Source organism: Mirounga angustirostris, unplaced genomic scaffold (genome assembly GCF_029215605.1).
Source record: "Mirounga angustirostris isolate CCGP_5_RB_7025 unplaced genomic scaffold, mMirAng1.0.hap1 SCAF_6, whole genome shotgun sequence".
In the NCBI taxonomy this organism is placed as follows: domain Eukaryota; kingdom Metazoa; phylum Chordata; class Mammalia; order Carnivora; family Phocidae; genus Mirounga; species Mirounga angustirostris.
Window position 1 is genome coordinate 28,276,686 of NW_026991714.1, and position 23,248 is coordinate 28,299,933.

Sequence of the window (23,248 nt, forward strand, 5' to 3'; positions counted from 1 at the left end):
ACCCCTGAAGGGCATACCTTTCTTCACCCAGAAGCCCACTGAAATAACTCAGGGCCACCTGTCCCGGGTTCTACAGGAATCCCCTAAGCCCTAGTTTTGAAAACACAGATCTTATTTTTAGGGACATGCTTGGAGTTACAGGTGTGTGGGTGGAGTGAGAAACCCAGGCTTTCTAGAAATTTCCCTGGGAATGAAAATGGCCCTCGGAACAAAAGTTAGGACTGGATCTTATTCATCTTTTTACCTTCTGTTCCCTTTCCTCCCTTCCCCTTAGTTACTTAAGTACAGTGAGCTGCACGTTATAGCTTCTCAGTAAATCCTTGTTGAATGTATGAGTGACAGATTGATGTTCCTCTCCCTCCCTCACCCCATATCGCTGCACTCCAAAAGACAAAGACTGACCTTTGAGGGAGACTGATATGTTGTTGACACCTCGGCGGCAGGGAGGCATCTCTGGGGGCTCCGCATCCAACAGCCGCTTCACGTGGCTGATGCTATAGCCATGGATGGACTCGGTGCTCAGTCCCAGGGTGGAGGCTGGGTCCATCTTAGAAATGTAGTCCTAACAGAGGAGAAAAGGAGGGAAACAAAAAGATAGAGAGGAACACCAAGATGATGCAAACCCAGACGTACGAGCCACAAATTTCAGAGGGAACGGAAGTCAATGGAGAAAGGGAAGAACCTATGTTTTTCCTAGTTAGCATTTCTCCATGAAGCATCAAAGGTCCCCAAGATCCCAACGCCTGGATGGCTCCATATCCCATGAGAGGATAAACAACCTTTGAGAGTACATGTGTCCCTTTACCTTGAACACTTGGAAAACAGCTTCATCCAGCATCTTCCAGTCCACTTTTCCACTGACCTTGCTACATCCTAGGAAGAATTCCTGCTGTTTCAAGTCCTACATGGTCAAGGAGAAAGAAGTGTGTGAGCCTCAGTGCGGTCCCTCCAAGAAAGGGGGGTGGTCCTAAAAGGCCTTAGCCGTGGGGTACTCTGGTTTGGGGGTTATTCAGAGACCAGATGTTTTTGGATAAAGATAAGAGTGTCGCCAGGCCTCCCTGAAGTTCCTTACCCCTTTGATGATGTGCTGGGGGGGCATCCGCACCACCACCCGAAGGGTCACTTCCTCCTTTGGACCACAGGTGCTGATGGCATCCATGGGTGACAGGTCTGTCAGCAGTGAAAACAACTATTAGCTTTAGGGGCACCCACAGGCTTTCCTAAACCGCCTAGTCATCATCCCTTCCAAATGACTACTGACTACCAAGAGGAAACCAAAACTCCCAAACGGAAGAGCAATTAGGGTTGAACGACCAGAGTAGGTCTTCGTGTCTCATGACACTGGGGTGCGCTTGGTTTAGGCGCTGTTAAGCTCCATGACCCGAGAGCGGTGCCCCCAGAGCAAGCGGAATGGTGTAGCAGTGACGCAAACCCTCTTTTTCCTGCCACCCTTACAGGTTCTTCTCCCAAACAGGTACCTGTGTCAGTGAGACTTGGGCTGGAGGAATGGGTGAGGGCAAGGCCCAGGGAGCGGCGAGGGGAGGCTAACGCAGAAGATCCGGGGACCTGCCCTGGAGTGGAGCCCGATGAGGGGCCTGGGGCGACCTTCAGCCGGTCGTTCTCGGCTTTCAGCAGGTCCACCTCCAACTGCGGCGAGAACAGACGGGGCGGGGCCGCAGAGTTGGACGGATCTCAAGGCCCGGTCTTCCCTCTGCTCAGCTCTCTGCCCAGATACCCACCTGCATGTTGTGCATCGTCTCCCGAAGTTGGTCCAGTTGGTGGGCAGAGTTGAGGGCTTCCAAGCGGATGTCTGTGAGCTTCATCTCTTTCTCCCACAGCTCGGAGCGCAGTTCCGATACCTCTTTCTTCTCTGGTTCCTCCTCCTCATTGCCATGGAACAGCCTGGTGTGGGGGGCCGGGTGAGCAGGGCCCCTGGAAGAAAGTGAGAGTGAAGCCAGGCCATGTGGGGCAGCGGTAGAGTTGCTAGGGGACACGGAGGTAATCAGCCGTGGTGGGGGGAAGGTCTCATACGCCCCAGGAGAGCCCTGTAGTGCGGTGGCCAGGGGCGAACAACACGGGCTTAACTGCCGCCGCCGGCCATACACCGTTGGTCGGCAGGCCGACAGCACTTACTCGGCGCCATCTGTGCCCACAGAGGAGGGGCTGGAGGACTTGACGGAGGGCGAAGCGGCCTCTGCGGAGCCGCGCTGTAGTTTGGGGGACGAAGGGGCGGAGGAGTCCGGTGTGGCGATCTCCTCAATGTCAGAGTATGAAGAAGCGGACTTGGGTCCCTTTTTTATGCTGAAGGCTTTGTTGAAGGAACTTCGAAGCTAGAAAAAAGCAGATCCAGGTAGAGAGACGTCAGGGCTCCACTCTGGAGACTGGGGGCGGACTGGTTTGGGACTTCTGAGACGGAGAGGTATACAGGCAGGGTATTTGCTTGCTGTCAGTAAGCCTCCCTCTTAAGGCTTCACTTGCTTCATGAAATATGGACAGAAGAGTTGCCTAGAAATTAGGGCTGAGAGAAAGTCAACTGTTCTGGCATGCCGTGGCTGTAGGCTACAGGAACTTCTTGGGTCTGCTCTCTCCCATGAAGAAACTATGCCCCTGAGCGGGACAGAGAGAAGTCCCCAGAGGTCACATGGTGGCCAACCTCTCAATGATCGAACTCCACCTTCTCCAGCAGACCAATTCCTGCTCAGTCTAGAGCCTTGCTCACTTTGGGTCTCAGTGTCCACCCTGACCGTGGCTCATCAGATCAGAATCCATTTATCTATTTACCTATTAACCAGAAACTGGCCATATGATTCTGTGGAAATCAACGGAAGGGAGTGGTATCAAGTTTCTTTTAGTGTCTCTTGTGCTTAGCACATCCCAGAATGGCGAAAACAATCAGATACAAATGCTTTCTCCTATTCCCACTCAAATGTCCTAGAATGAGAAATATTTCCCAGCATTTCCTCAGAATACTTGGGAGACTATAATGTGACCATAGCTTGTTTGACCTTAGGTGTTGATGAGCTTGGGTGTTAGGGCTGTGAGCTAGAGAGGCAAACCAGGGTCCTGGCCCACCCATTCGCATGCATCCATATAGCATGCACACACACACAGGGACACAGATATGGAATGGCAGCAAGAGACAGAGAGTAAAGGAGGGGTCAAAGGCTGTAGGGGACAAAAGTAAACCAGATCTTTGGGACAGTGAGAGAAAAGAAAGGAAAACTTGAGGGTACTCTTTCAAAGTGTCTCTTGTGGAACACAGGAAGGCTGTTAGGTAAATGAGGAGAGCTGATGGTGGTGTGTGTTGGGGTGTCTACCAAGTAGGACATAAAGGAGGACCAATCTGGCTGTGATGGGGATAGGAGAGAGAGAGAGAATGTGTGCAGTTAGCTAGAGTGTGCGTGCAGGGGATAGATTATCATGGAGTAGTCAAGCCTCAAGCATCCCATAAAGCTCAGTTCTCTGCAGAGATGAGGAACCAACGGTAAAAAGTTGACTTGCTTGAGATTGCAGAATTGAAGGAAGGCCTGGGACTGGAACTCAGTCTTCCTTATTTTCAACCCAATGGTCTTCTCTACACTATTGCCTCATGGGAAGCTGTGTGTATATGAGAGAGAGAGAGAGAGAGAGAGAGAGAGAGAGAGAGAGAGAGAGAGAGTGTGTGTGTGTGCGTGCACGTTAAGTGTGTGTGCGCATACAAAGAGATCCCATGACCACAATCTGCCCAAAGCACACGTCCTGTAAGATCACGAAGACCCTGAGTGAGAGACGGTAGTGTTCTCTGTCATTCAGGGTTCCCAAAGCACAACTGTTGGCAGATGTTCATTAGTGTTATGTGGTGAAGGATTCCCTGAATTCAGGAAACAGTGGGTCAAGCAAAAGGAAACAGACTCTTTACTGAGGGACATCTCAGAATGTTCCTATGTGGGTGTGCACTGCAGAAATGCAGGGCTTATGGCATCCCTGTTTCAAGGAGCATCGCCATGGACTTGTGCACAACACACGCTGGGAAATGCTAACCTAAAGAATCAAGTTTAAAAAAATTTTCCTGGCATTTCAGGCCCTTCCTATTTGTGTCCCGCCCTACTTAGTGCTACAGCAGGGATTTTTGTCCCTGCAGAAAGCCTCTCCACACACTCTCTTATCACAGTACCATCTCAGTTTAGCTTTTACCTCCTTTGTGATGTTTCCCCAGCCTCCTGTAGTAAGTTTCATCTACGAGCTCCTCTAGCCCTCATTGGCTCAATTAGGCATTTTGGCACCGTTGGATTGTTATCAATCTCATATGTACAATATTGCTTTTTGTCTCCCCAGCAATTTTGCAGGCTCCTGGATGGTTCAGATTACAGACTCCACTTTTCACATCCTTTCTAACACCTGGCGCAATGTTGGGCTAGGTTAGTGGACCTCAGATGTCTGGTTTGTAATGGAAACTCTGGGTTCACTTTCTGCTTGTCTGAGACTATACTCTAATCCCTGAAATGTCTTTGGAAACTCCATGGATGCTCAGAGGGTCTCAGGTTTTCAGGTGGTTTGAGGGTGCCCTGGACTGGATGGATCATATCCTCTCCTATCTCTGGTTCGTCTCCCTATAGAGCTAAATCTTCAGACGAGACCCAAACTGAACTGGTCTTTGGGAATTGTGGTCGAAATTATGTTCATCCAGTGATTCTCTTCCATTTTGGGCTTCTAGGGTTTGAAGGAAAAACAACAACAACAACAAAAATCAGAAAGCTCATTTTCTGGATAGGAGGAACTCCAATTGACTGCTTTTATAACAGGCTGATTTTGTAACAACGGGAAGACAGGAGGGAATAGATCAGGATTTTGTTGAACTTTTCCATTTGGCCCCCAACCAGACCACTCCTCTGTCCTCATGTGGGGGCAGCCGTGGATGGACCATGCAGTGGAGTGAGTTAGGAACTCTGGGGTGGTTGTTACGGTTAGTTTTATGAGTGGCCGCTCTTTGTTTAGGGGGAGGGAGTTGCTCTGGAAATGGGGAAGGTATGGCAAAAGGAAAGAAAAAACAAGGAGAGAGGAACTGGGTCTCTTACCTCATAGACCTGGAAAAAAATAGGGATTTGAAGTCAGCATTTTGAAGGGAAAAAAAAAGAAGCAACACTTAATCACTCATTTCACACAGCTGGGACCCATCTGTGCTATACAAAGGTTTGGGGGCCAGTCCTACTGCACGGGGGACAGAGGAGAAAGAAGTCTCCTTTTGGGGATCCTCTCCTTACCACAGGCCAACTGAGGAGCTAAAAGCGTTTTAGATCTGCCTATGGAATTTCAGAAAGGTCATCCAAAGTCAGTTTAGGACTATTAGGAGCCAGCTGGGGGGAGGTTGGGGGCTGGGGGGTTTGGGGGTTAACTATCTCTGGACTAGTCAATGGTAATATAATGGTTCCTTTTGAAGTAATATGGAAAGTTCCACAAATACCTCTCCAAAAAAATTGAAGAAACAACCTGCAGGAGCATCTAGAATGAATGGCTTTGTTCAGAAAAATCTTCTCTCCATAGTATAGAAGGGAATGGAGGTGGGGTGGGCAAGCAGTTTGATAGGATGTTCCTTTCTGGATATTTCCTTCTGTTGCCAAATATATCTGACCTAATCAAAGGCATGGAGAGCCCCAGGGAAGTGGGTGTGCACAGGGTTGGAGAGACGGCCTTGGTACAAGTGGGGCGGAATGGGGATAAGAGGAGAGTTTAGCAGACTTTGCTCTGAGCTGATGCCTGGGGCTTCGTATTTGCCCCAAGGCACCATATCTTGGTTAATTCTGGAAGGAACCAATCCCTATGCTGAGGTGGAGGTGACCCACCACGGCTCTACATAGTTCCTTCTCCCTAAACTTGGACCTACCCAGCTCTTTTTTTTCTTCTTCTTTGCATCAGCATCCTTGCTGCTGCCAATGCTGGAATGGCTGGTGATGCTGTTGAGGCTCGAGATGCTGTCCGAGGAGTTCTGTCTCTTGATCCGGAGTTCTAGGGGCCAAGTACAAGTGGGAAGAACACACCCAGGGTAGATTTAAAGAAGACATGGGACTTAGGGTAAGTGTAGCTGCAGAAGGTGGAGGAGAAGGGCACCAGCAACTTCTCCGTCCACAGTATTCATTTTTTGGATCGTTCTTTCAACAATTATTGAGGGCCAATCATGTTTTAACATAAAAAAAGCTAACGGTAAAAAATAAGTAAGAAATGATCCCTGTTCTCAAGAAGCTTCCAGTCTAGTAGGATAAACAGCAGTACACAAACTAATGAACTCAGCCTGAATAGGTCTGAGAAGGGCTTAATGAGCACTGGCCTTCGATAACTTGATGGAGACATCAACCTACCATTTTTTTTTTTTAAGTAAACTCTACCCCCAGAATGGGACTCGAACTCACCACCCCGAGATCAAGAGCCGCACACTCCACCAACTGAGCCAGCAAGGCACCCCTCAACCTATCATTTTTCATGATTTTCCCCAGCAATCCTTGGCTGCTTGGTGCTCCAAGGCCAAGTATAACCAGCCATGTGTCCTGCATTTAACCTGAATGAGCTTTAGTTGTCTTATCTGACAGGTAGAACATCTTTTCAGCACTCTGAGGTTTGGAATGGCACAGAAGATGAACCACTTTTCCACCACAGGGAAGAAAAAAAGTTAACCAGGAAGGAGATATTTCAGTCTTGAAAGAACAGAAGTTCTTCAGATGGGAACACTGGAAAACTGTTTGGGCTAAAGAAAAAGTACACGCAAAGGCCCCGTGCAGGCTTTGCTTTGGGGAACCTCAGGCAGACTGGAATGGAAGCAGTACAAGGAGCACAGCAAGAGGTGAGGGTGAGGTTGGAGGTTAGCCTCAGGCCAGATCAGCAGAGCCCTGAATGCCTTTTAAGGAAATTTGCCTTTGTGCCATATAGGTAATGAGCAAGAGCAGCAGAGATTCTGGAGCAAGATTTTCTTTTTTTTTTAAGAGAGAGAGAGAGTGTGAGAGTCTGCTTGAGATTCTCTCTCTCCCTCTGCCCCTCCCCACCTCTCTCTCTCTCTCTCAAATAAATACATAAATCTTAGAAAACAAACAAAACAGGTCATGAGCCAGATTTGGCCAATGGGCCATGGCTTGCTAACCCCTAATTCACATTTTCCCCCAGAACATGTATTGCTTCTATGATAAAAATAAATTTAATGAAAAATTAGTTAACTAAAGCTAAAATGAAGGGCAGCAAAATAAGTGCGTGCCCCTATCACCGGTTACTCAGAGGTTCCAAGTAATTGTGAGTCAATTAAAATTTAAAAAATATGCTATATATTTTTATATATAAATATACATATATATATTTTAGAAGGAAAGGATTTTTAGAATCAAATAACCTTCAGAAAGTTAGGAACTCTTCTGTGTATTTTTAATTTTGTGCCACATACATTTATTACCTTTTCACAAATAAAACAAGGGTAGGTATCATTGCTTTAAGCATTAGCTTGTTGAACGCTCCTAGAAATCCTCCTGACCAAGTTGAGCCTGAGTCAACCTGAACGGAGGAAAACATGCAAACTCATCACAAAAGAGAGAAATGATTTATTCACTTAACAAATACACATCTGAAGAGGAAGGTGCACCCAAAATAGCTTAATATTCCAGATTCATCACTTATGAGCTGTGTTTGACCAAGTGACTTATTTTCTCTGATCTTATTCTCAACCATAAAATATACTTCATAGGGCTGATATCTGGAATAAATGAATCAATACAAGTACAATCCTTGAAAAGTGCCTAGCACATGCCAAGTGCCCAACAAATACATTTTTTACTAGTGCCATAGGTGGGATACAGAGTGCAAGAGGAGAAGGGGTGGAAGATGAAGCTAGAAAGAAATGTTTGTCTTGGGAGCAGGAAGAGGATAGTACCCCATACTAATGGGTTTGGAGCATATTCTCTTTCCCTTTTTATTTTATTTTATTTTTTAAAGATTTTATTTATTTTTTTGACAGAGAGAGACATAGCGAGAGCAGGAACACAAGCAGGGGGAATGGGAGAGGGAGAAGCAGGCTTCCCGCAGAGCAGGGAGCCCGATGCAGGACTCGATCCCAGGACCCTGGGATCATGACCCAAGCCGAAGGCAGACACTTAACAACTGAGCCACCCAGGCGCCCCTATTCTCTTTCCCTTTAACTTGTTTTTCTGAAATGTTTCAAACACACAGAAATACTTAAAAGCATAGTACAATGGACACCCATATGCCCCCTCCACCTAATTTAACAGTTGTTAATATTTTGTTATATTTACACTTGTGCGTGTTCTCTTTCTTCCTCCACATACAAACAAGTGCACACACACATACAAGCACACATATGTACAGATATTTTCTTGAATGATTTGAAAAGAAGTGGCAGACATCATGACACTTTGCCACTAAATCCTTCAGGACTCATCTTCTAAGAATAAGGACATTATCCCACAACATCATTATCACACCTAAGAAATTAAGAATTAAGCAGTAATTCTTTTAAATTAATATCTAGTCCATACTCAAATTGGAATGATTTCTGATCTCAACTGACATGATTGGATTACTCTGGGGGGGGCGGGGGTGCATGAAGGAAGGACTATAGCAATGCAAGACTAGTTAGGAAATTATTGTAATAATCCAGAAGAAGAGTGATGAAAACCAGAGCCAGGGTAATGACAAGTCAGAACAGAGAGAGAACTGAGTTTCTATCTATCTATCTATCTATCTATCTATCTATCTATCTATCTATCTATCCATCTGCATGAATTATATATAAAACTCAATGGCTTTATATGGCAAACCAGTGAGACATAAAAGATGGCTCTTATATTAGTGGTTTGGGTGACCAGGCAGATGATAATACCTGAAATGGGCCAAACTGCAGAAGGGAAAGTGTTGGTTTGTGTATTTCTAAGGGAGGTGGAGGGACTTCCTTTTAATGCTGGACATGTTGAGTTAGGGATATCTATCAGGTGATCTAAGTGGGGATGTCCAAAAGTATTTGGAAATAGAGGTACAAAATTCAGGATGGGGATACAGGTTAGGAGACAGATACATATTAAGAGGAGGTTGTAAAACTTATTGAGCTAATAAATACTCTCAGAAAGTTTGCAGGATACAAGATCAATATATAAAAAAAATCTATTGTATTTTCATATACCAGTAATGAATAATCTAAAAAGGAAATTAAGAAAAACAGTTCTATTTACAGTATCAAAAACAAATTTAACAAAGGAAATGCAAGACTTATATACTGAAAACAGCAAAATACCACTGTAAGAAATTAAAGAATAAATAAATGGAAAGGCATGCTACCGTTTGCCTTCTATCTTAAAAAAGACCTTGACCCAGGGGCGCCTGGGTGGCTCAGTCAGTTAAGTGTCTGACTCTTTGATTTTGGCTCAGGTCATGATCTCAAGGTTGTGGGATCGAGCCCCGCATTGGGCTCCGGGCTGAATGCGGAACCTGCTTAAGACTCCCTCTCTCCCTCTCCTGCTGCCCCTCCCCTCACTTGCGCTTGCTCATCTCTCTCTCTCACTCTCCAAAAACAAACCAAACAAAAAGCTGTGGCTGGAGCTCTGGGAGCCCAGTCCCTGAAGACGAAGTGGAAGGAAGGAATGGGTTCTGTGAAGGAGTCAGAGGCAGTAGGACAAGGCCAAGATGGGAATGATGACTCAGAAGCTATGGGGAGAATTTAATGAAGAAAGGAGACCATAACAGGGCCAAATCTTGGAAATCTTGAGATACTGCCTCTGTGTGTGTGTGTTTAGGAGAGGTTTTTTTGAGCCCCTACCAAATGCCTGGCACCTTGGTGAATGCTCACATAGGTCTTCTGATTTGATACCACAAACTTCTGGTTAGGTATTATGTCTACTTTACATAAGTCAACTAAACTAAGTACTAACAATTATTAGTTACGTTTTGTAAAAATGGGGGTCCCTGGCGATTTCAGTGAAAGCAGTTCTGGTAAGGGTGATAGTAATGGAAGCAAATTATGGTGGGGTTAGGTGGGTAAGGGAAGCGGAAGGTAAGTTTGTGAAGGAAGGAAAGAGATAAGACTGTAATTAGAAAGGATATAGCGGATACATCTTTCATCTTCTTTAAAGAAAAAAGAGCCTTTAGCAGCATTATAAGCAGAAAGGAAGGAGTGAATGGAGAATAAGAGGTCAAAGATGTAGAGGGGGGTGTGTGTGTGTGTGTGTGTGTGTGTGTGTGTACCTGAGCGCATGCACGTGCACACAATGGGTATCAGTGCTAGAGGGAGCATCCCAAAGCATTAGACAAGGGATCCCTCTTGGCCAGAAAGGACAGCCCCTTCCAACAAAACGCGAGAAAAATAAGTAAGGATCGGATGACTATAAATTGATGGAGCAGGGAAGTCAATGGAGTTCTTACTTGAAAATGTTTATTTTCTTGATTAAGGAGGAGGCAGAGTCTATGTTCAGAGTGAGGCAGGTCAATGGTGGAAGAAAAGGCTGGAGAACAGTGACAGAGATTGGGGATCACTGCTAGTGGAATAAAAAGGAAAACAGACTACAGACAAGTTAGAGGACCATCCAACTACCCAGACAGCCTGCCTCGAGTCAGAGATTGCAGGGTTTGGGGGCATCAGACCACTACTCATCTTGACCTTCTCTAGCAGAACTTGACTGTTTGGCTGTTAAATGCTAAGGCTAACTTGTCATTTGAGCCCCACGTAACCACTGTGATATTTGCCTCATTTGAATAATAGATTGCACCCCCTTGGAGAACTGATATGAGGATCAAATAAGATTATATGTGTGTGTGTGTGTGTAAAAATGTAAAGTGTTGATTTTTTAGACTTTATTTTGTAGAGTAGTTTTAGGTTCACAGCAAAAATTCAAAGGAAGGTACAGAGGGTTCCCATATCCCCCTGTCCCCCCAACATGCATAGTCTCCCCCACTATCAGCATCCCTCACCGGAGGGGTGCATGTGTTACAAGTGATGAATCTGCGCCGACACATCCTTATCAGCCAGAGCCCATAGCTGACATTAGGGTTTGCTCTTGGTGTTATAGACATCCGATGGCTTTGAACAAATGTGTAATAACAGGTATTTACCATTATGGTATCATACAGAATACTTTTGTTGCCCTAAAAATCCTCTGTGCTCTGCCTATTCACCCTCCCTCCCCCACTCAGCCTTGAGCCTTTTAGAGTCTCCATAGCCTTATCTTTTCCAGAATGTCATATAGTTAGAATCATACAACATGTAGCCTTTTCTCATTGGCTTTTTCCACTTAGTAATGTACATTTGAGCCTGCTCGATATCTTTTCATGGCTTGATAGCTCATTTCTTTTAATGCTGAGTAATATTTCATTGACTGCCATAGCACAGTTTGTTCATCCATTCACCTACTGAAGGACGTCTTGGTTGCTTCTAAGTTTTGGCGATGATGAATGAAGCTGCTATAAACATCCAGGTTTTTCTGAAGACATAAAATTTTAACTCCTCTGGGTAAATACCAAGGAGTGAGACTGCTGGATCAAATGGTAAAAATACCTTTAGTTTTTTTCTTAAGAATAAAGTGCTATTTTATTGATGGTCTTTGACAACTCTTGAGCTCTGCCCTCGAGGTTCAGGGGAGGACCCATGGGGATGACAGGTCTGCTCTACTCTCCCTCATCCCCAGAGATGGCAGGGTCATGCCCCTGGCCCTGACCACTCCAGAGCATCATACTGAAGGGCATCAAAGTGCCCTCACATTCTAAAAATCTGGTATGGGACTTGGCACATTGTAGGCACAGATAAAGATCTCCAGTAACCCCATTCCTGTTCTCCTTCAATCTATGGTCAGATGTCTTACCTTTGGGTGTGGTTTCTGAGGCATTAAGGGCTCCCTGAATGACGGCCTGTGCTTCCGAGTTCTTTTTCTTCAGGAAGTCTATAGTTTCTCGTAAATCCAGCAGCTCAGTGTCCTAAGAGAGACATGACAATAGTGTCATTAGTTGGGATTGGGAGCACCTACTCTGCGCCAGGCAGTGGGCTAGGCACTGGAATTCTTCCAGACTTGATAGAGAAGGCAGGGAATTCTCCGAGGGGAGGATTCAGGGTGATGGGACGGAGGGAGAAACCGGTGCTCAGGAGAGAGGGGAGGAGGTCAGCCCTGGTCTGTGTGTGAGGAGAACTCACAGCTCTCATACCTTCTCCTCTGCTGTCTCTGCCAGGTGCCGGAGGCGGGATGTCATATTCACCAGGCTCTGCTCGAAAGCTGCCACTAGATTAGCCTGAAATAAACATGGAAGGTGGTGCCTAAGTTGCCTGAGGCTTGGGAAAAGACAAGACTGTGATGGGAAGTAGTTTGAGGTGATATTCTGTGTTATAGCACTGACCAATGCCAACAACCCTCTTGGTGATTTTTGAATATCGATTTCCCTGAGCAGAGAAGGAAGAATCAAACATCTTTCTGGCCTGAAGAGATTTTCTGGCGGGGACCAGCTTCTTGACAGCATTAAGGCAAGGCAGGCTTTTGGAGGCTCTTGGACACTTGGGATTGGGTACCTATCATTACCAGAGGTGGGACTGTCCCTCTGCTCTTCAGGAGGGCCATAACCTCTGGGTCATTCTTATTATCTTGACTTAACGCCTCCATTTTCTGACGGGCTGGCCCCCATGGGGCCAAGTCACCTCCCAGTAGAAACCATTTGGTGCTTCTCTCCACCATTGCTTTTTTTTAAAGATTGTGTTTATTTGACAGAGAAAGACAGCGAGAGAGGGAACCCAAACAGGGGGAGTAGGAGAGGGAGAAGCAGGCCTCCCGCCTAGCAGAGAGCCTGATGCGGGGCTCGATCCCAGGACCCCGGGATCATGACCTGAGCCAAAGGCAGATGCTTAACGACTGAGCCACCCAGGCGCCCTCCACCACTGCTTTCAAGCACCCTCTGTTCTTAACTCCTTCCCGCTTCTCCTAGTTCCTGGTTTCTCCCCGCTGTCTTTGCAGGGCTGGAGAGAAATAGTTCAGGAAAACTTCAGGGGCGTTCCAAAGTTTGGCCACTAGATGTCACATGTGATTCATGAGGAGGAGGCCGGCGGGGGAGGGTGGAGCTGAGGCAACTTGGAGCCGGGCTAGCACTCTAAGCTGTTCACCTGGCAGCAAGATGTATAGGGAAGGTGAAGGGAATGAAGCATGGGGCCAGAAAAGGGAGCACGAGGGGATGGAGAAATAGCCATCACTGGAGGGTATCTAAGCAAGTCAGTGACTCTAGCAAGAAGTGACAGGCATATTTTGGGCAGATCTTTCATACAGAGCTCGAGGACGTAGGTCTATGACACTTGTCACTGCTTCCTGTGGGCCACTACTGATTCTCTCTTTCGGTTGGGTCAACTCTAGTTTTCAGCCTCTGCCCTTGAAACATGCCTGGAGGCTACATTTATTTGACAGTGGCTGGTGGCAATCCGTCTGGACCAATGTGAGCCTCCTTGTCCACATGCATGCACCATGAACCTGTCAAGGCCTGGGCTCTCCTTGGCAGACCCACGTCATGACCCCGAGCCATTGACTTTCACCTACTGTACAGGGAACTCCTGTTTTCTTGGCCTTGGGGTGTCTCTTGTTCACTTCTCTACATCCCTGTATAGGTGTGTAAACAGCCTGCTTGGAGTCCCTGGACGTCTCTTCGTGAGGGACCCCAACAATGGCTAGCTCCCCTTCTCACTGGGGGCTCCCTCTGCTCTGGATGGGCGTTCCTCCTGTCTTCTACACATCCTCTCCCTCCTCTAAACCTTCCCTAACCCTCAGCCTCACCAGGGTGCCTGTAAGACCTCAGGGCTGAGCAGTGGTGCCAGAGAGAGGCTGGCTCTCTGGAGAGGTGAAACGGCTTGCGGCCCCTCCCTGTCTGGGATGTGTCCTCCGCGTGGGCAGCTGGGAAGTTCCACAGAACGCGACCAAAGCTCTGTCAGGAATCAGGGGATCCCGGAGAGTTCTGGCATCACAACTCCTCCTTGAGGGCAGGGCTCTGACCCTCAGCAGGACTCTGCCTCTAAAATTCAGAACCCATCTTGTCTGGCTGTTTGGTTTGTTCTCTCTTAGCCAAAGGGAACTTCCTGTTCAAAGAAAAATCACCCTCTAAATTCATTTTCTTGGCTCTCACCCAGCCTTGACAACATGATGGCTGACAGATTCAGTGTAAATGAATCAGACACACTAATGTTCTCTGCCCACCTGGTGCCTCTCCCCGCCGCATCTCCCAGATGTGAATTTCCTGGGGTGTGCAGGACGTGACCCAGGCCACCAGCCGTGGTGGGTGGGGCACAAGGGAGGGGAGAGATGGTGCTTGCTTATATTATAATTTTTATGGGTCCCCAAGAGTGGAAGGCGGGTGGGTGATACGGGCTTTCAACAAACTGGTGAGTGCACAACTTATGAGTGGAGGGTTTGGGAAAAGAGAAATAGAGAATAATCAGCGTGGTGAAGGAACTGCTGTTGAAATAGGATGGAAACATGCAAAATCTTGGTGAAGAGTCTCCTACCTGATCCCAAGGGAAGACCCTCGGGCCTGACAGCTGGGTTCCCCAGAGAGGAAGGGATGAGAGAAAACCCAGAAAGTCCTGCGGAAACTGCAGACATGGTCACTTTTGTGTGAACACTTGGAAGGCTCCTGCAAATCCGGCTCAGCTGTTGTTTACAGCTTTGGGGGAAAATGGCTCTTATGTTCTCCGTTTGCAACTTGGTCACAGGGGAGAAACTACCACAGCCTAGTGAGAGGAGGTGGCCTCATTTCCCCAACCCGCAGGGTCGAAAAACCAAGAAAGAAAGAAACTCATTCTACTGCGATGGACTGAGGGCAGGTCGAGGGCGGAAACAAAGAATTCTGGCTCCCAACCTAAAGCTCAGGTGATTTCTGCCACTTGCCCAAGGAGATGGCTACGAAAAGGCAGCTGTGAGGGAGGCAGCTGGACTGGAACGAGAGTGTGTTTCTAAGTTGTGTCACACTCGCCAGGCAGAATGCTCATAGCCAGTTCTGTGCCCGCCCAATTCTGTGGCCTGAACAAAGACAGGAACATACCCCAGGGCATACCCCAGGGCAGCAGCAAAGAGTTCTAAGGGCTCACTACTTGTGTCCATGGCCAATGGCAAGGTTGTTCCCACGTCCATGCAGAACCACTGATAATCCTCCTCGCTTTCTCTAGGGAGTTCAAAGACCACGGGGCGTGAACTCATCATTAGGGTGGGGGCAAAAACAGTTCTCTATAAAAATCGAGACTCAGAGAAGGCCAGTTCCCCAATCCTCTCTCGTAAAGCTGTGAACAGGACCCGCTCCCTTGGAATCTAAGCCCAGGGGATACCTTACGAGAGAATTCTCCTCCGTTGGCTGAACTTATCTGACCTACGGCCAAAGTAACTGCCTGGGTCTTCCCCTACTTTATGGCACTCACATTGGCAGAAAGTTGAGACGTCAGGGTGGCCACTTTTTCCTGGGATGATTCCAGTTCCCTACGAAGCTTCCGGATTTGCTGTGAAGGGGAGAGAAATACAAACTTATGGCAGCAGCAGAAGTAGGAGATCTGGAAGCAGAATGGGGCGCAGTGGTGTTAACAAGCAGAGACAAAGGCTTCGCACCCTACCTCAGATTGCATCCTCTCCTCAGCCTGAAGAAGGAGCACAGGAGAGAAAGAGAGAAGGAGGTAGTTACTACGGAGGTGAAGAAGCCAGGCCCCAGTGGCAGGGCGGAGAACGTGGAAGAAGCGTGACTCAAGAGGTACGAAGAGGCTGAAACTCAGTGTCTTGGCCGCCCTGGCCCCTCACAGGATGGGCTGAGACCCTACCCGGGGGTTCCAATAAAAGATATCTCTGGAGCTCGTCTCTAGCCAACTTTGTCACTGCCAAGAAGGCTAGGAAATGGAACTTCAGTTGATCTGAAGACTAATCCTTGCTGCCACTAACTTGAAGGAGTAAAAAACCGGGGGCAAAACAAATCTGAGAACCGAGTTATACCTAACGGCCAAACGCAGTGTGCCCAGTCCCCCGCAGGGAACACTTGGTAAATGCGGTACACTATTAGGATGCTGAAGTCCCATAAACCTAAACCTACCTAGCCTACCTTGCCATGAGTGCTTCCCACTTACCCTGGCACAGAATGGGCTCTATTATAAGGGGATTAGCGATTTTTCAAAGGAGGGGAACCAAAGGGCACCAGAGTTTGCTCAGGAAATCGGTGGTGAGGCCAGAAAGACTACTGAGGAACTGATGCACTCAACCGAGCGCTCCAAGCTCTAGGCGCCATCCCCCGGCCCCACCCCAGATCCACAAGGTATCAAGAACAGGTAGCAGTCCCCCTCCCCCACCCAGTTCCCCAACCAACCCAGGTTCTGGGAAGCAGTGCGATGGCAGGCAAGAGGGGATGAGGGAGGAAGAGAAGTAACGCTCTTACTGAGGAGTAAGTGGAGGAGGCACTGGAGGCCAGGGACAGCACTGAGCCATGAACTGAAAGAGAAGCAGAACACAAAGTTAACAGAGGGTTCCAGGGACAAGGGGTTCCTGGGCAGAGCCCGAAGGCAGGAGTTGGATTCTGATTCTGGAGGGCATCTGGAGCAAACAGGAAGAACACCATAGGGGACCCAACTGGTAGCACGACAGCCCTGAGCAGGCAGGTGTCTGCTGAGGAGGCAAGGTCCTGAGCAGAGCTAGCCTCCTCCTTCAGTCTACGTTCTTGGGCAGCCTGGGGATGGCGGGCCCTGGCTCAGCCTGCTCCTGCTTCGCGAGGCACAAGGGTTCAGGGAGAGGGGAAGGAGGTGTTCGTGGACAGGCAGGAAAGTACTTAAGCTGCGCAAGAGGGCAGTTTCCCATCAGAGCTGCTCAGAACAAATCCTGCGATTCGGCCTGTGCCTCCTCTTCTCAGCTCTGGGGACCATGCAGGTGGCCAACGGACTGAAGTGTAAAATCCTCGTTCTGATGCTTCACTAGCCCCACTGAGAGACCCACAGCGCCCCTGCAAGGATGCCTCCAGGCTGAGCGGCCCGAAAACAGCGGGAGGTCTGTTCTCCGGTGGCCTTCCAGCTCTAGCCATTAACACCCACGTCACCACAGACAACCAGAGGGCCCTCCCTGAAGCTAACCTTTGGAACATTCTTGAAAGAGGAATGAGATGCCTAATTCTCTCCCAGGATTGAGAGCCGCCCTTACATCCCTGGACCTTTCCACATTTGCTGAGAGACTGTGGGGAGGAGAGGTTGCTGCTGCCACGAGGAGGGGAGGAACTGCAGTTTCGGGAGCACTCCGAGGGGTACCCCGTAAGCCTTCCACGCTCCATTTCCCTCCCCCGGCCCCGATGGCGGGTGCTCCATCCCAAAGCCCCAGCGCCAGACGGTGCCACCCAAAGGTTTCTGGGCCCCCAGACCCTTCAAAGGGATGGGAAGAAAGAACTGAAATGGCCCCGACTTGATGTTCTGTGAATCATATACGTGTGTGTGGTGGTGGCCGTGGTGGGTGAGGGGACCCAGCAGAGCTGGAATGAGCGTGAACCGCGCTGGCATGAAGTCTCACCATCGTCCGTGGGGTCTCGGAAGGATCCTGACCGAATCATCCCCTTGGGTCTCTCGGCCAGGGACAGGGTGCTCCCCATTTGGGAGCCGCTGTACAGCTCGAAGGCCGCCTCGTGGGTGGGGATGCTGTTGGAGCGGGTGATTCTTGGCGTGGTGGCCGCAGTGGGACTCACTAGAAGGACAGAGGGGAGGGGGACAGGAGAGGGAGGGGGAGGGCAGGAGAAGAGGCAGGGTCATCAGCTCTCTGGGTCCCTTGGGGAATGGAGCACCAGGAGCACGGGAGGCAAATGGGGGGGGCAGGAGAGGAAGGGGTAGGGGGGCGGGGGAGTGTGCAGGCAGCTGGTGGTTAGGAGTGGGGTCGCTCCCGGGGAGATCGAGCCCTAATGGAGAAGGACCCTGCTGTGGGGAATAAAGGGGGAACAGCGTTTCCTATTTTAAAAGACCTTCCCTCAGCCCTGCCTGCCCGGGAACTGTCGCTTTTGAAGGTCAGGCTGGGGGCCTGGCAGCTTTTCTGAAACCTTCACATCACTTGAATGTGCCAATGAAATGGGATGTTGTGGTTCCGTAGAATACAACTGGCAGCCTGTGAGGACTAAGAATTCAGACCAAGACTCAGATCTGAATGATGACAAAGAGGCAGCTAGAGAAGGGGGCCGGGCTATGGGCTCGGACGGGCTCGGCACTACGGGAGGGACTGAGACTCTCCCCACAAGGGTGTCACATTCTAGGCCACTGGTCGGTTCTGACGCAGCAAGAAACACAGCCCTCTCTGCCCAGCGTTCCCCTGGCTGGAAGGTCAGACGGATGGAGCAGGTGAGAATGTCAGAATCTGCTTTGAAGTGGGGCTCCGCTGAATCCCGGCTGACCTGCAGCACCTGCTCCCCTCCGCCCCTCCCCCTGCTGGGGTTACAGCCTCCCAGGGTTCACAGCCACATGGAGCTCCCCTTGCCTATTCTTTTGCCTCCAGAGACAGGCGGATGTCTAGTCCCTCCATAAGGACCTGTGCAGAAGACAATTTTACACCTTCCTTGGCCCTTCTGAATACGTAAGGTGATCACGGTTTAGCCCAGCCCCTTCATCCTGCAGCATCAATGCATTTCCCCTTGTTTGGTCCTCAGTGCAGATGGAGAACAAGCTGGCCCCATCCTCCACCTAACGGCCCTTCAGCGACCAGATGACCTTTCCTTATGAATCCCTCCCTTCTCTAGGCAAAACGATCCTGATTCCATCTTTCCTCAAATGCCCCAAAGCCGTCCCACAGACTGTTACAGGTCCTCGTGTTCCCTTACTACGTTGCTTCACTCAGCTGAACGAGGAGGTGGATCTAGAAGGACACAGCAAACCACAGGCCTGTCCCAGGCTCTGTCCTAAAGGGGTTCCCACTGGGCCCATCACGGCCTGCTGCTCCCCAGGGCCAGGCCTCCACCTGAAGCTCCCTCCCCTCCCGCCTCTGAATCCGCCATCTCTTCCTGCTTCCCTCACCAGCCTTTCTCCTCAGGCCAGCAAGGGTCTTCAGCAGCGCTGCCTTCAGGGCTAGGCTGGTCCCGGCCCAGCCACAGCAGCCGGGACACCCGCACTTTTCTGGCTTTGTAGGCAGAGTCCCAAGTCTGCAATCAACGGTTCCCTCCTTCCTCTCGGCCATCCCAGCCGTCTAGTATTGCTCCCCTGGGCGTGGCCGGCGGCTCCTTTCTGGAAAGGACTGCCTGCTCCCCGCACTGGTCTGATCTCCAGGCCTTGCCTGATGGCTTTCCCGCGCCATCATTCAGACTCCCCGCTGCTCCACGCACCCTACCGCTGGTGCCCGGGGACGACTTTTCAGTTGAGGATCTTGGAGCACTTTGCCCTCAATCTGAGTTTGGACGGACACACTGAGGCACCACGAAGCGACCCAAGATAGTGGGAGTCATAGAGGAGATGGAACCTAAAGTCCAGCTGCCTTGCCTCACCCGGCGGGGTGAGCCCTGCTGCATCCCGTGCCGCAGCGAGTGACCGGCAACACTGACCTATGTTGGTAAGCTGGCCCTTTGCGCTCAAGGACATGGAGAGTGCAGGGGGGGAAGGCAGCTCTGACTGGTCGTCGGATTCGGGCAGCCCACCAATGGTATGAGAGTGTCGCCTCTCCTTGGTCTCCTCCTGGGACTGAAGCTGGTACCTGCAGGACATAGCAGAAGGACTCAGTCTGCGCAGCTACAAAGTGCTATCAGAGGTCTGGCGGTGTGGAGGTTCTCAACGCAGGACAAGGAGAAAAGCGGGGGAGCGGACAGAACTGCCTAAGGAGGGAACAAGACACGTGCTGACTCAGCATTTTCTCCCACACCATCAAGAGAGTCCTGAAGGACCAGCAGGTATCTCTATGGGCTATCATGAGGTGGGGACTGAAATGACAGAGGGGGCATGAGAGCCTCTACCCCGAAGCTCAGGGCAGAGCTTTGCGGCTCCCTATGTGGGCTTCCCAATCGCAGGAGATCTTCGCCTCAACGAAGAACTCAGTGATCACTGGGCTGTCCTGCTCTTGCCCACTGGAATGACCCCTGAGGCAGCCTGTCCTCCCTCTGACTTTGAGGAAAATTACAGGGAGGACGTTTGGTCAGGGTGGAGCTAGCACAGGCTGGGGCAGGTAGGTGAGGATTCCCGCGTGCCGACGTGTTTCTCCTCTGTCACCAAGGAAGAACACTGGCCATAAAGCTGACTCACACATCACATAAGCCTGGGTAGGGCGCTGGGTGGTCTATGCAAGGAACCGCACGCAAGTAACTCAGCTAAAGGGGACACTGAATTCATGACTGGGACTCAGGACAGGTCAAGGTACAGATTTTTATACCGACCAGGGAACCCAGATACACGGAAGGGCAAACACATCGAAGGGTGGTTACCTGAGCCCTTTCTTGGGAAGAGTGTTCCGATCCCGCTGATTACTGCGCAGAAGAAGAAAAAGAGAAGCATGGGAGTCCATCTTAGAACCTCGAGTTTGGGATCATTGGTTTGCGGGACACGACACCTAACCCAGGACATCAAACTGTGGGCCCCTTTATCTCTATAAACAAAATAGGAAGATCTTTGCAGTCCGCCTCTGGGCTTGTAACTTGAGAGATTCACTTGAAATGCTGAGTGTTTCTCTCTGTTTGGGAATCAGGATGTGGCTAGCTATTTAAAAGGTCCTATTAAGGTGTGATATAATAGAAACCAGTCTGGCCTTGAAAGCAAACGCTTTGGATGACACGTGAAACTAATTATGAAATCTCGGCTATGTCATTTAATGTCTGTGTACTGTTGGTGACCCCAGTGTACAATCATTACAGTGATAATGATAATAATAATAATAATGTATAAACATAGTAATTTAAAACTCCTTCTTATCTCACAGGGCTGTTGTGAAGCAAATAAAATTACCTAACAAAGGTGAAAAAAATGTTCAAAGTCACAATGAGACAATCAGGTATGGGACCGTGTTACTGACGGCGAAAGGGACCAGAAGCACAGGGACGGACCCAGGCTCAGCTGTGTCTCTCTCCACCCACCTGTCCAATTGCCCAGTTCTGGGGCTTCCGCTCCAGGCCAGCTCTTCTGTCTCTTCCTCTGGGGGTGCAGCGGTGGGGGCAGGTGGGGTAGGGCCAGGAGTACTGCTGGGGAAGGCACTGGGCAGGCTCATTGGCATCTGGAGGGACTCCATGCTCCTGTGCAGGCCTGAGAGTTTGGGGTACATGCGGGTCTCTTTGGGGACACTGAAACCACTCATTAGCTCCAGGCCCTGGGAGAAGCTGGCTGAGTTAATATTGAGAATGGGTGCTGGACTGGGGGTGAAGCAAGAAGGAAGAGGGCTCCCGCTTGCTGAGCTTGTGGGATGCAGATCTGGGACCTTGGAAGCGTGGGCATCACTCGATGATGGCAGATCCAGACTGTTGGAGTTGACCTTGTCTAGGTTGGCTAGTGAGGGTGGCTTGACAAAGCTCTTAGCTGTGGCCCTGAGGGAAGTGAAAATTAAATGAAGTATTTAGAACCACAGAGTTCCAGAAGCGAGAGGCAGATTGGATCTCAGAGTACTCTTAGTCTTGTTTCCCCGTGTCTGGCTGTTTAAGCGCAGAGGCTTATTATCCCAATGCTGCTGTGAAATACGTTGGAAGGAAATCTGCTATCTGACTTGGGGTCCTTCAAGTCTTAGTGAGGGGGATGGCACATGCACATGGGAGACCCAGCGGATTTACAAACAAATGGGTACATGTGTGTCAGTAGACAATAGTACAACCATTAGTACAAGTGCTGAAGACAGGTTAAGGGTTGATCGGGGAACAGAATAAATGAGGTGAGTTTTGAAAGAGGGAGAAGGAACTTGGCGTATCGGGGAGTGGGTAGGGGGGAGCCGTGCAAAGGCCCAGAGGCCAACAGTGGCTAGGCCATGCCTCGCTTAGTCTCAGGAGCACACGGATATGGAAAAGAGAGAGCAGACAGACGAGGAAGAAGCTGCCCAGTTTGGGTACCTGAGAGGGGTTGGTGGCAGCTCCGCTAACTTGGTGGCCGGGGGGTGGCTGGCTTGGTTCTTAGGAGTACTCTCTGGGGAGCCAATGCTCTTCAGGGAGATGTTGTCCGAGTCCAAGGCCACTGCCTTGGCTTTGGCTTTCTCCTTTTCCCGATCCGTCTGATTGACAGGGGCTGGAGTGGTCCGCCCGCTGGCCACCTTGGAAGGTTCCTTTAGTCGGGAGGGGGTAAGGGCCCCCTGCTTCGTGCTGAGGAGGCTGGGGTCAATACTGCTGCTAACAGGGCGAGGTCCCCCCCGGCCGCCGGTCACGCTCATAGAGCTCGACTTGGCTGGCCGGGGCAGGCTTCGGTACTGGATGTTGGAACGGGCACCGGGAGCCAGGAATCCGGGCTCCGCACTGTTGGACACATCCAGGCTAGTCTTACGTCCGTTCACGGGCTTGACGGGGATGCCTGAGGACTTCTGGATCTTGCTGAGAGTGGCTGAACCACCCGTCTGCATGACGGTGGCTGTGCCCGTGGTGGGCGGCGGCTTCTTGTAGCCGAAAGACCCCGAAGCGGAGGGGCGAGCGATGCCGGACGGAGGCTTCTTAGCGTCGCTCAGGCGGTCCCGGCCGGCGTCCGAAGAGGAGCGCTGCAGCCCCGTGTTCTTCACAGCAAGTTTACCCTTGTCGGCGGCCTTGCCTTCAGGTTTGCCTGCAAGAGGGCAGGAGAGGACGTGAGAGGAGCCGACACTGGCCAATATCTTGGCAGTATCCCGGCAAATCCTTTTCTTTCCCTCCGCGGGAGAAGGAAACATTGTCAACGTGCGTTAGAACATCGAGGCCTCAACACAGGGAAGCGGGTAGTACGTAAGCAGATGACATTTCTTGCCAGAGAGAAGGAGACCGGGGAGGAGTGGCCTCGGGGATTTGTTCGTTTTGCTTTTTGTTATTTTCTCCTTCTAGAGCAGGATATTCCATTTTGGTTCAAATGGCAGAGGCAACCACAAAGGTTATTAAGAAAGAAGTGCATCGAACAACTGGTCAAGGAAGAGAAAAAAGGAGGAGATGCACACAGAGTGTGGCCATACCTCCTGGTAAGTAGAGACTGGAGGGAAATGGGGACGAAGGCGAAAAGTTACCCAAGGGGCCAACTTTGGGAGCAATACCAATACAATTCTGATTTAATGTTTTCTTGGGACCTCCCTGGGAGGTCAAGCAAGTACCTTGTGAAGACAAGTACATAGGCCAATTGTCTTGGGAAGTGTTTGAAGGCGGGTCAAACTAGTCTCTGAACAGGGGCGCC

General features: G+C 49.9%; 1 protein-coding gene across 7 annotated transcripts in view; it reads right to left on the bottom strand.

Annotated features, from left to right (window-relative positions):
* Positions 1-23,248, bottom strand: part of NAV1 (neuron navigator 1) — a 246,046-nt gene that overhangs the window by 9,992 nt on the left and 212,806 nt on the right. For 6 of the 7 annotated variants that reach the window (XR_010412232.1, XM_064594014.1, XM_064594017.1 and 3 more), the window contains 16 exons: positions 21,964-22,657; positions 21,007-21,450; positions 20,362-20,403; positions 19,492-19,640; positions 17,490-17,660; positions 16,378-16,430; positions 15,383-15,460; positions 12,151-12,234; positions 11,814-11,925; positions 5,861-5,982; positions 2,134-2,330; positions 1,740-1,932; positions 1,479-1,647; positions 1,073-1,170; positions 806-901; positions 403-562 (listed from right to left, as the gene is read on the bottom strand). Coding sequence is in view for 6 of the 7 variants with exons in the window: in XM_064594014.1 (XP_064450084.1) it covers positions 403-562; positions 806-901; positions 1,073-1,170; positions 1,479-1,647; positions 1,740-1,932; positions 2,134-2,330; positions 5,861-5,982; positions 11,814-11,925; positions 12,151-12,234; positions 15,383-15,460; positions 16,378-16,430; positions 17,490-17,660; positions 19,492-19,640; positions 20,362-20,403; positions 21,007-21,450; positions 21,964-22,657 (2,862 nt within the window). In the remaining variant the exon portion in view is untranslated. The remainder of the gene's footprint in view (positions 1-402; positions 563-805; positions 902-1,072; positions 1,171-1,478; positions 1,648-1,739; positions 1,933-2,133; positions 2,331-5,860; positions 5,983-11,813; positions 11,926-12,150; positions 12,235-15,382; positions 15,461-16,377; positions 16,431-17,489; positions 17,661-19,491; positions 19,641-20,361; positions 20,404-21,006; positions 21,451-21,963; positions 22,658-23,248) is intronic. The other variant, XM_064594013.1, reaches the window with a different exon arrangement.